This window comes from Monodon monoceros, unplaced genomic scaffold (assembly GCF_005190385.1).
Source record: "Monodon monoceros isolate NGI ecotype Baffin Bay Population unplaced genomic scaffold, NGI_Narwhal_1 Super_Scaffold_21, whole genome shotgun sequence".
NCBI classification, from domain to species: Eukaryota; Metazoa; Chordata; class Mammalia; order Artiodactyla; family Monodontidae; genus Monodon; species Monodon monoceros.
In genome coordinates, this window is record NW_021703778.1 from 150776796 (window position 1) to 150789106 (window position 12311).

At 43.3% G+C, this 12311-nt stretch overlaps 1 protein-coding gene across 23 annotated transcripts in view; it reads left to right on the forward strand.

Annotated features, from left to right (window-relative positions):
* Positions 1–12311, forward strand: part of NRXN3 (neurexin 3) — a 1692180-nt gene that overhangs the window by 1108499 nt on the left and 571370 nt on the right. For 3 of the 23 annotated variants that reach the window (XM_029238327.1, XM_029238329.1, XM_029238331.1), the window contains exon 1: positions 9287–10482. The exons of 19 other annotated variants lie outside the window; for them this stretch is intronic. In XM_029238327.1, the coding sequence (XP_029094160.1) occupies positions 10236–10482 (247 nt within the window). In that variant the 5' untranslated portion in view covers positions 9287–10235. Of the gene's footprint in view, positions 1–9286; positions 10483–12311 lie in introns of those variants that run through there. One more of the 23 variants, XM_029238328.1, reaches the window with a different exon arrangement.

The following is a 12311-nucleotide window of genomic DNA, read 5'->3' on the forward strand; positions in this document are numbered from 1 at the left end:
TTTTTTTTTTCTCCTCTATGGTTTCTATAATTTCTTTACTTAGTCATTTCAACCATTTTGGGGGACAATTTCTTTCAGATTGTTCTGTTATCTCACATTCCTGGGTTTCTTATTCTCCCACTCTTGTGTCTATTAACTGTCTCTCATGGTGGATACTCTTCTTACTGGATAATTACTTTTCTTATAATCTTATTTTATGTTGATATTGCTGTAGGAGCCGTGCATGCCACACTCTACAGAGTAATATTCTAGAGGAATATTTCAGCTTCTTCTGACACTGAAGTGGTGTGTGTTATTAAACAAGTCATTCTCTAAGTATCTCAGTTTCTTTAACTTTGTTAAGTGTCTTCTGAATACCTTTCTTTTTCTTGTCCAAACCAGTTATTGAGGAGGAATGGCCTTGTCTTGGTTAGAGAGAGAAGAGTAGTTTTGCTTTTTGTTCAGGATTTTTAAGACACATGTCTTTATTTAAGGGAATTCAGTTTTATTTACATTCAGTCCACCAGGATTCCCTGCTGGGAGATAAAGGACAATAGGGCAAGCAAGTCAGCGTACTTTTCCCATAGCAATGAGCTCTTCACCAATGAAAAATGTCCTCTTAGATCACAGGAACAGCAGCTGTGTAGGTGTTGCTAGTGGGGGGAGAAAAAAACCCACAGTAATCTTTGGTGTTTAAAATAGAAACATAAAATTGTTAATTTGTCTGAAGACAACTTGTACTGTATGCAATAATGAAAAATGAAGTTTTAGTGCAACAATACTAGATTCATTTTACAGAAGTCTAAAATTTCTCACCTCATCGTGTGAGGTTTTAATAAACAGCAGTGTGCTATGATTTTTGTAGCACGAAGGAATTGGTTTTAAGCCTCAAAATAAAGCCAAGAGATTACATTTAAGTAAATGCAGTTGTTAAGGGCAAATATAAATTTTAAAAGAAATTTTAATTGGTATTATGTATAAATTTGAAAAGAAACCTAGAGGTTATATACTCCATCCTCTCATTTACTGCAAGACAGCAACTTCAGTGTCCCTAAAAGGCATCTACTGCTTGAACATTTCCTGTGATGGAGAGCCCACTGCCTTGCAAGGCATCCCTTCCAATTTTGTAATGGCTCCAAATGTTGAAAAGTTCTTTCTTATAATGAGATGCTTGCATATTTTGGAGATATATCTATCCTATGTATGTATGTATGTATGTATCTATATCTATCTATCTACGAAATGTTCTCTCCTATAGTAATTAAATGTGTGTCAGTACTGTTTTACAAACATCCATTGAATGCCTTATACTGTGCTGGTATTGTGCGAAGTCTGAGATAGGGAATATTGTGATCTCCATTTTGATGAGAAAACAGGCTTTCAGAGGATAGGCAACTTGCCCAAGGTCACACAGCTATTAAATAATGGAGCAGGGATTTGAACATAAGCTCTCTGGCCCTAGAACTTAAGCTGTTTGACTCTAGGATGAGGTCCCAGCTCCCTACATGATTCGTCTATAAATCATGTAGGGGACCCAGATATAAACCCAACTGACGATAATAGAATGTGACAAATGTTAACAGAAGATAGGAAAGAACAACAAATTCTGCTTTTTCAGATTGGAAATGGTAGATTGTGAAGACATAGGTATCATCAATGACAAAATATTGTTATCATAAATGCTGCTTCATCTATTTTAAGAACATCCTGTTTCTCTTACTATGATGTAAACTTACATCTCAATATTCCCCTGTCCTCACCATCAGTTTTGGAAAGGGCTAAATCCTTAGTACCACTGAGAAATGCCCTGTTACTCACCTTGCAGACATTTTTGGAACTGCTTAGATAACACTTCGTACCTTCTGTTTGGGGAACATTCATCTCATTCCCCACCCCACCACCAAGATTTCTCTGTTAAGTGGGTTTAAGACTACATCATATCAAAGAGAAAATGAAAATGGCCAGTTATTTTAAATCTGTGCCTCTGTCTTAGAATATATACTCTTCATGGAGTTGTGAGATAGACACTTGAATGAGATGGATGCTTGAACTATGATGTTCCTAGAATTAAAAGTTTATGAATTGGATCCAGTGGGTATTTTAGTATCTGACAAGTAATTGTGTGGAAGAAATTGAACAAAGGAAAACTCCTGGCTATGCTACAATTTAACTTTTTATTTATATGGCATTTATTTGACATCTCTGAATAGGGGAACCCTGTCATTTGAGATAAAAAACATAGTTTGCAACATGTGAGTGTCTTCTCCTCTCCTCTCCCCCCCCCTTCCCCCCTTTCCTTTTCTTCCCGTGCTTCCTTTCTCTTCCTTTCCTCTCCTTTCCTTTTGTTGCCTTTCCTTATCCCATGAAACACCTGTGCTTTTTTTTTTTTTGAAATAAAATGCTGTCCCCATTGAGATTTTCAGGATTTCGCAAAATCTAAACAAGTGAAAGCTAAGCTTAAAGCTTTCCTCCACTGGGAAGCCCTCTGAGGCTGATTCCATCCCACATTGATAATCTCCTGACTTTACATTTCTGCTTCTCTGCCTATTTGGAATCATTCAAGTCCAGGTTCATGGTAATAGCTAAACTGAACGTTTACAATATTCTTTTCAAATATATCTTCTCATTTAACCCTCAAAACAATCCTGTGAGTTTTGAATTATTCGTGTTTATACTATTGAGGAAATAGGCTCAGTGAGTTTAGAGTAACTTGCTCGAGGTCACAGGGCCAAGCAGTAGATGAGGTTTTGAGCTCTAGTCCTTCTACATTAGGGTCACTTGTCACCTTGTATATGAATCCCTCCTCATACTCCTTTTTCTCGCTACAGTGGATTAATTCCATTCTCTATTCTTCTGTATACTTTGTTTATACCTTTATTCTAATAGCACATTGTATTTGGGAAGCTGAATATATAGATGGAATTTATGGTTTGTTTTATTTGTTTTTGATGGCTTTTTCCTGCTAGATTATAAACTTCTTAAGCCCTTAAATCTTTTCTTTTTCATGCCAGAGTCCCCTGGAAGTCCACCACTTCACCTGGTGCCTTGCCCATGGTTAGCATAAATGTAATGTTCATGAAATAGATCAATTGATGCAGCAAAATAATTGTTTCTTTCTATACTAGTTCAGAGGTACATTCTCAGTAACTTTAAAAAAATTTATTGAATTCTAATGAAATACCAAATAAATCCAGTGGAAATTATTAAAAGATTTAGAAGCCATGCTTTTTAGGGGGAAAGCTAACTAATTGGAATGTATTGTTTATTTAAGAAAAGAGGGTGAGAAAATAAAGAGATGGGAAAGAGAAGTAGCCAGAGAGCCCTTCCAGATCCCTTGGCAGACTGAGAAGGTGTGAGTTCCACCCTCTGCTGGAAAATGATTAGCTATGAAACAGGGCTGGGTTCTGGTAGTCCGTATTATCTGGTCCTGGGGCCACGGTGAGCTTTATTGTTTTGGAGTTGGCTTGAAGGATATTTGTGAGAAGGATGTGATTAAGCTGCTCCCCATTCTGCCAAATATGGGCAAAGAGAATCCAATGAGTCGGGTAACACACGGGAGTGACTTTCCATTCTATGTTTGGGAATTGCAAGGGGAGCTCTTTGTTTATTCAGTCCTCTTGAGATTTGTCAACAAGAAGAGAAAACCGTCAGCAGAGATAAATTTGAAGGAGTCCTCTGGAGAAAAAGACAGTTATTTTCATTACTCACATTTATTGAGCATTTACTGTGTGCCAGGCACTGTTTATACATAGTTTACAGATGATACCTTTCTAAATCCTCACAACAAATCTTTTGGATAGATAGTATGATTATTCCCATTTTTCAGATGGAGAGGCTGTGATACAGAGGGGCTAAGGATCTTGCCAACATTTTTCACAGCCGCTAACAAGCAAAATCAGGATTTGAACCTAGGTAGTCAAGCACCAGAGCCCCAAATCGAAATCTGTATGCACTCTCAAAGTCTCTTCGAAATTTTTGATTTGATAATGTTTTTATAGACATACAAATGATATTATTACTTCTGTTATTATAGAACCATCATTCACATTGTTTGAGTCATTAAAACTGGATAAAGATTTACATGATCTCTGATAGCCAGTGTAAGCTTAGAGAAGACTAACAGGGGTTTAAATGTCCAAATCTCTCTATGAGGAAGTAATTGAATCCTGTCCTTGACTAAAAGCAACATTTGTTTCCATGGTAAAATAATTTCACTTGGATTGCGAACGAAGCTGGCTAAAGTTTACACAGGAATATTTCATATTTTTTTCTTTTCCTTAAAGAAATGTGTGAGATTCTAACAAAGCAGATATCCCAGTGCCCTTGATCAAGAGACTGGGAAAATTTCCTAGAGTGATTTTTCTCAGCATCCAAACTCCTGATATCCCCATTTCAGCCACAAGGAGGATAAGAAAACAACTATGGATGTTTATATGAAGGATAAGTTAAAGGAACAGAAGCCACATATATATCCTCTAAACTATAAAATCATACAACAATGCCATTGTCTTCATTTTTTTAATCAAATACATGTAGGAGTGATACTTAAAAGGATAAAGCTTCTATTTTATACTCCCAAATGTAAAGTATTGTCAAAATCTGCCTTTTTGCAGGATGGCTTTCTTCAATAAATGAGCAGAAGGATGAATTATGTGGCTATAAATAAACCTACTGACATATAATAAAGCAAAGTTCGACTGTTTTATGGAACCCTTGGATATATTTATAGCCACGTTAACAGTCACCTGTATTTTTTCAGGACTTTCGTTTCATTTCACATTATGAGAGTTTAGTCGTTTTTGTTTTTATTTTCCCTCCTCCCTAAACTTACTTTTTGGAACTCTGTTTCAAGAGAAAAAGTAAGGATTTCTACTCTTTATATATGGGGAGAAAATGGCCCTCACTGGAGTATAGGGCTCACACAGACACAGACTGCTCCAGTGTTTTCTGTGTCTGTGCAGTCAGATTAGCTGTACTTGCGACAAACAACCGGATGGGTGTCTCCTGCCAGCAGCGAAGTGGAAAGTCAGAGTCTGTGCAAGTGAGAGAAGGCACATGCAGAGACAAAATGTATTGTGAGAGACTGACAGGGCAGCGCCACATTAGATTCCTGGCACCTGACACGATTAAGTACTATCGTGAGGCTTATTTTAGGAGCCAGAAGATTCCCCAGACTACGTTATAGCTGAGGTACCCACCAAAGGAAGACAGAGAGTGTCAGATGGGTCAGGATTCTCGTACCTTATCTTGAGACAGTCTTTTTCGGGGAGGGGAGAAGCGGGGAGATTAAAACAGGGGGAAGAAATCTATAATGTCAAATTCTGCAGATTGAAACAATAGAGAAACCAAGCTATTAACTAGGCAAATCCAGCCACAGGCTGCTTCTTTTTTGAAACTGCATTCCATTCAGAAACTTAAGGTTCCAAGAAGTCTGGTTAGGATGCCATGGGGGTTTATCTAAGTGGAGCTAAGCGTGGTTGTTCCTGTGAAATTATTTATACTTTTCAACTTTAAATCTGTGGTGAGCATAACGTTTCTAAATCTATTTCTCTTCCTTTCTATCTTAAAAGTAGACTCTCATCTTTATCCTGGAGCTCATTCCTAAGTGTTCTCATTCCAAGGGCCCACTAGAAAAGACAACTCAGGAGGAAAGAGGGGAGCTTTGGTGGTCGTCCAGGTGATGGCAAATCCTTCAGCTGGAACTATAGATGCAGGCTGTGTCTAGGAGTTATCTCTGGAGCTAAAAACCTAAGAAAAAATACTTAATATATCAGCCTAATATAAACTCTAACAGACCTGAGAATGATGGGAATTAGAAAAGAAGTCTAAGTAGGAATGTGTTGACTAGAGGAAGAGAGAGGAAGGATAGAAAACAAATAAAAAAAAATTCAATAATGTGTTAAACTGGAGGACATTCATTTTATCAGGGTAATTGTGGATTATTTCTTTAAAGTTTAAGAAGTAAAATAAACCAGTCTTGCATTTGTCCTCTGATAAATCTTCTCAGTATTCAACTCAGTCCCCCAATGGAATTCCAGCCTTATTGGAATTCATAGATACTTCTTTTGACATTTTGCAAAAAATAAATAAATAATTATAAGCATGACAGGTAAAATGAATAGTTCCAGCTGTGATGCACCAGCAGCATTTCCAGATTCCGTACTGCATTAAGGCTTTATTTTTCACTTTGTTGCCTAGCAGATAATTGATTGGAAGGTACATCTAAGCTCCCCATCCTTCCTTGGGATGAAGGAAAAAAAAAAACAGTCTCCAACACTCAGCGCCAATTTAGAAAAGAAGAAAAACGTTAAGTGGAGAGGTGGTCAACTCATCACCTCTGGAAATGTGTGTCTCTGGGGATCAGTGTCACTAAAGCCAGCTAAATATGTCAGTGGAATGAATGCTATATAAAAATCTGAGTATGAGGTTGCCAATTGATTCACTGGATTCATTAATTCAGCAAATATTTACTGAGCTTCTACTATGTGCTACCCACTCTTCCACACACAGAAGATATAGGGGAGACCAAGACAAAGTTTCAACTTTCAGGGAACTTACAGTCTTTTTAAGGAGATAGACTATGAACAATCATAAAGAAAATAATTTCAGAAAGTGGAGAGTGCTTCAAAGGAAATAGAACAAGGTAATGGGATAAAGTGCCTTTCAGGGTGGTAGTGGCTAACTTTAGATGAGGGCCAGAGAGGGCCTCTGAGGAGGTGATGTCTACAATGAACCAATCACATGAAAATCTTAGGGAAAAGTGTTCCAGAGAAGAGGGGACAGCAAGTATAAAGGCATTGAGTTGGAAAACAACTTGGCACATTCAAAGAGCAAAAAGTGGGTCTGGGAGACTGGAAGGTAGTGAGTAAGCGGTCATCTGGCAGAAGATGGAGTTGGAGAATTAGGTATAAGCCAGGTCATCTAGGTCTCTTTAAGTCCATGTTAGAGAGTTAGACTAAGTCCAAAGTGCAGTGGGGCTCCATCTGGAGGACAAAATCAAGGAGTGGTTGGATTGAATGGGAATGTTTTTTTTTTTTTAAAGATTTAATTTCATTTATTTTTGGCTGCGTTGGGTCTTTGTTGCTGCGCACAGGGTTTCTCTAGTTGCAGCGAGCGGGGGCTACTCTTTGTTGCGGTACACGGGCTTCTCCTTGTGGTGGCTTCTCTTGTTGCGGAGCCTGGGCTCTAGGCGTGCCGGCTTCAGTAGTTGTGGCACACGGGCTTCAGTAGTGGTGGCTTGTGGGCTCTAGCGTGCAGGCTCAGTAGTTGTGGCACACAGGCTTAGTTGCTCCACGGTATGTGGGATCTTCCTGGACCAGGGATCGAACCCGTGTGCCCTGCCTTGGCAGGCGGATTCTTACCACCGGGGAGGTCCCTTGAATAGGAATTATTATCTGCCTTAAGGGAGGATGCTTAGGATATTAATATACTTTTTCTTCTCACTTTTGTCCTAACAGTAGCCTGAGACCCTAAACATGTACTTAACCTTCTTGGAGCTTTAGTTTATTTTTCTATTAGACAAAAAGTACTGCCACTCTTTGTCTGGTGCTATGCCAGATGCTGTGTATACATTATCTCATTTAACACTCCCAAGAACCTCATAAAGGGAGGAATTATTCCCATTTTACAGAGGAGGAAACAGGTTTAACTTGAGTCTCCATAAATCACCCCTCTCTCTTATTGTGCTGTTCCTAGGTACATGTTGCTAGTTTAAAACATCGTGTTTGTGGGCCACCACCCAAAGGCATGAAAGGTCATGAATGAGGGCTATTCCATTGGAGGCTGTGGATCTTGAATCACCCTTACAGCTGAGAGCCAGAACAGGTGGGATGACCGTGCACCATTTACCATGGGCAGCAGGGATCCTTAGAACACCAATTTCATAACCAAAGTACCAAGTCACCATCATAAATTCTGAAATGAACTTGATATTTGACCTTGAAGACAAATCATTCATAGGTTTGGTATCTTTATGTTAGAGACAGGTAATGCTAACTTCTTCAATGTCTCCTCGAGGTGCCCCAAGAATAAATAGGACTGTCTTAATCCCTTATTCTCAGTCAGCGGGGTTGAAATGTTTATTGAGAGCAGAAGTATAATAAGTGCTATAAACTCCTTTTTAAAAAAGGAATGCCCCCTAATTATTCCCTCACCTATCTCCTCCATCTCCACCTGCCCCCCCCCCCAAAAAAAAATATATATAGTGTGCTTTTGTAACCAAGGTGAGTGGGAAGGAAGGAGTCAGAGCCAGCAAGCCCCCAGAGTCTAGGAGGCCGTTGGGTTTCTGTACCCTGCTGAACAGCATAGTTAGGAGAGGTTGGGCGGGGGAGAGAGGGGGCGTAGAATGGAGGCTGCCTCATCCGGAATGTTACCATTCCCTGGCAGAGCCCTGGGTCAGCTTTCTCCTGGCGTAACAGATGGCCACAACAGGTGCGCCAAGCTTCTTCCTGCCACTCCGGCTCTCCCCTGCAGGTTCAGCCTGGATGTAAAAGCCGCACTCTCTTTAGTGCCCAGAGTCCTGGAGGCCCGAAGGCTTCACCCACCTGGGGCAGCACCTCTAAGGCCAGTCCAGGACAGGCCAGCAGATGCAGCCCTCACCTCTCCTGAAGTTCTTTGACCAGGTCAGCCAGCACGGGCGCTAACCCCTGGGTCCTGAATTCCAAAAGCATCCTGTTTACCAGGGATGGAAGGGCCTCCAGCCATCAAACCTCTCACCCTCCGGAGTTCCCGGTCCACCTCTCTGCCTTTCCCTTTGAGAACCAAGACGCGTTCCCGCCATTCGCCCCTCGGGTGGGCCCTGGGCATCTGAACCCCCAGAGAGGCACACCCACCCGGGAGAGTGGCCGCGCGGTGCTGACCACCAGCTCAGGGGGGGCATCTGTGGCACCACCGTGTGCAGACGTCCCGGCGCTTCTGCTACTCACGGGGGTTATTTTCATTTCTATTTGGGACTACCTTAGCCTTAGCCGCCGCCTTCAGTTTTTCTTCCTCAGTTGCCCGAGTTTGGCGTACTGCGCCTGGGAGAGGAGAAGGGACAGGGTGATCAAAGGTGCAGGGTCCGTCTGCCCGCCTCACACACGCGCGCGCGCGTGCTCATTCCCCTGGAAAGGAGCGGAGCGTGAGGAGGGTGGGGGGCTGTGCGGGAGGCTCGCGCGGGTGTAGACGAGCGAGCGAGCGAGCGAGCGTGTACTTGAATGGGGAGGGCAGGGATTCCGGGTCGCTCGGGCCCCTCCTTCCTCGGAGCCAGCCAGTCCCTCGGCAGAGCGCTCGGGCGGCACTGATTTGCTCTCAGGAGTGCGCTATTTGCATACGGCTTGCCCATTTGTGAATTTGGTTTCCCAACTCCTCGCTTCACTTCACCTGTACCTCCCAGTGCCGCGCACTTTGCAGGCGCCCGCCCCCGTCTTGGCCACCCCTGCCGCCTACCGGGCACCTCCTCTCACGCCTTCCCTGCTCGCCCACCCACCTCTCCGCGCCCCGTGCCACGTTGGTTTGGGTGGCTGCTCCGCGCCGGGTTCCTTCTCCTCTTCTTCTGTCTCTCCGGTCCTTCTTGTTCTCTTCCTCCGGCTGCTGCTGCTGCTTTTCATCCAGTTGGGAAACCCAGGACGCAGGCGGCTGCTCCGTGGAGCTCTTCCAGAAAGCGCAGGCTTAACAGCCTCCGTGCCCTTACACCGAGACTGCGAGGAACCCGCGAAGAAGTCTCCCACCTGCAGCCCCCCTTTGCCTGGCAGTTCTGCATTGCATCGCATGGGAGTGGAAAACGAAAAAAAAAAAAAAATGTTCAAACTGCTTGGATGTTGGGATAAACTAACCTGAACCTACTTGGGTCTCCTGCTGCCTCCTCCTCTTCCTTCGTTTCCACCTTTTCTCTGTGTGGCTTCCCGGAGTGTGCCGTTAAGTCATCCGGCCTGAGGCGCCCAGAGATCAGGAGCTGCGCCTGGCCTCCCCTGACATGTGTGGCATCCCGGGGCTCCCTAGGAGGGCTGCTACACCTGGGTGGACTTTGACATCCTAAATTTCAGCTCCAGGAAAGGGGAGCTTTTGCCTTATATCCTTTTATTTTTTAAGTAGTAGTTGTTGTTGTTTTTTGTGTTTTTTTCATCATCTTGTCTTGAAAACGCTTATTCCTTCCCTCTTTCCAAAATTTGGGCCAAGTCTTCCTCCTGCTATGATGGGCCCCTGGGCATCATGAACTTCATTATTGCTCACTGGCTGGAATTCAAACTGCCCATCTGTGGTGGTCCAGTGTGTTGACCATGCACCTGAGAATCCACGCGAGACGGAGCCCTCCTCGCCGGCCGGCCTGGACGCTTGGGATCTGGTCCCTCTTCTGGGGATGTATCATCAGCTCCGTGTGGAGTTCCTCTAATGTACCCTTCTCCTCCTCCTCTTCTTCCTCGCCGGGGTCTCATTCTCAGCACGAGCACCATTTCCATGGCAGCAAGCATCACTCAGTGCCTATTTCTATCTATCGCTCCCCTGTTTCCCTTCGAGGAGGGCACGGTGGGTCTCTCTGCTCTTTATCCTTTTAATGGGGCGTAGCAATTCCTTAACCCACTTGCCTTTCAGGTAATGTTAAGGGTGGGAAGAGAATTTTAAAAATTGAATTTAAAATAATGAAAAGCATCGCATGTGCATGAGGGAAGAAAATGTCCAGTTTCTCCCTAAAAGGCTAGAGTTTTCTGCCCCAGTCTCCCCATATCCTCTAATGGGTCCTCCCCTCCTTGGCTCCCTTATTCATAGCTTCACAAGCACCACATTCTCCCCTTTGCAACCTTCTGCCTCCTTCACCCCCCATGATGGCAGACAACTTGGTCAGATAAGTCCCCAGTGCTGCACTTTGGAGGATTCATTCATTCACCTTGCTTTCACCCTTCTTCTCTCTGATCTTGTTTGAGAGCCAGTCGTGGGAAAATAGCAGACAGCAGGAATCCTTAGGTCTTCAGCCTAAAGTTGATTGAACTGCTTTTAAAGTGGCCTGTGTCGTAAAGGTCGGGGGGGGTGGGGGAAAGTAGCTGAGTGTAATCTTTAATAACCAGTGGTCATTATTGTTCATTTGGGCTGCTTTACGTTTGTCCACATGTCAGAAGGAGAGAGCAGCTATCGTGAAAACCGTACACCTAATATTGCTAACTACCCAGGGGGAAGCAATGTATAAGATAAGGCAAAGTCCATTTATAATTTAACCAAGTGTAAATTACTGCCACTTCAGTTCCACCATTTATGGAAATGTTACTTCAATTAAAGGTAGCACGGGTGGGCTTGTTCACACAATATAAGTACAATATGTGTTGCTCTAAATGACCCTCCTTGCATAGCGATTGAAGGAAGAGATCTATGGCTCTTAAATTTATATTCAGCTTTGAGCAGGCTGCCTCTGAAAGGGTGATGTCTGCCACCGAGGTAGGCTCTTGCTGTAGTAAACTGTTCTAAAGAAGGGAGCTTCGTTATTTATTTACTATGCACTCCACCCTGATGGTGAGGAGAATGGGGATCACAGAACCCAACTGCAGGAGCAGCCCTCTGGGGGGCAGCGAGAGCAAACCACACTAGAGGTCCCCTGCCCTAGCTTGTATTTTGAAGGCCTGTAACATACAGACCGCATTCGGAATGTCAGTTCTTCCCACCGCCTCCTAGCCCTGGGTTTCTGCTCTGTGCTCTCTGTAGTGTTAAGTGGAAGCACATTGAGAAAATGCCAGCACGTACTCTGGCTCTTTCTGTCTCTTTACATCTTATTTGATGGAGTTGTCAAGCAGCTCAGTGCTTGTAAGGTTGGTGGAGGCGGGTGGTGGGGAGGAGGGAATGCTTGATCTCGATCTGGTTGCTGTTTTCTCTGTGACTCCTGCTAGGTCGGGTGTAAGCTTTCAAAAAAAAAAAAAAAAAAATGACACCCTAGGAGAGGAAAGAACCACAACCACCAAAAATGCAAAAGCAATTTCGTGGAAGTAGAAACTGTTAGCTCCTAAGGAGGAGTGGGGGTGGGATTGTAACGATTGGGAAAGAAAAAGAAGGGATGGGAGATGAAGCCAGACAGACTATTCCTAACAGCCGTAATTAAACACAGAAACGCTCAGCGATCATTAGCTAAATTTTGCTAATTGGTGTAAATGATCAGCAGGGAGACGAAGATTATGTATTAGTTAGAGGTTATAGGCTGGCAAGGTCTCCATGTTTTCCGTTCAGGATGTAAACAGTTAAGAGCAGCTACTACTTAAGTGATGGAATTTGCAATACTTACCGGGGATTCCTAGGTCTGTCAATCCCTTTCTTTCTCTCTGTCACTTGCGCGCTCGCTCTCTCTCTCTCTCTCTCTCTCTCTCTCTCTCTCTCTC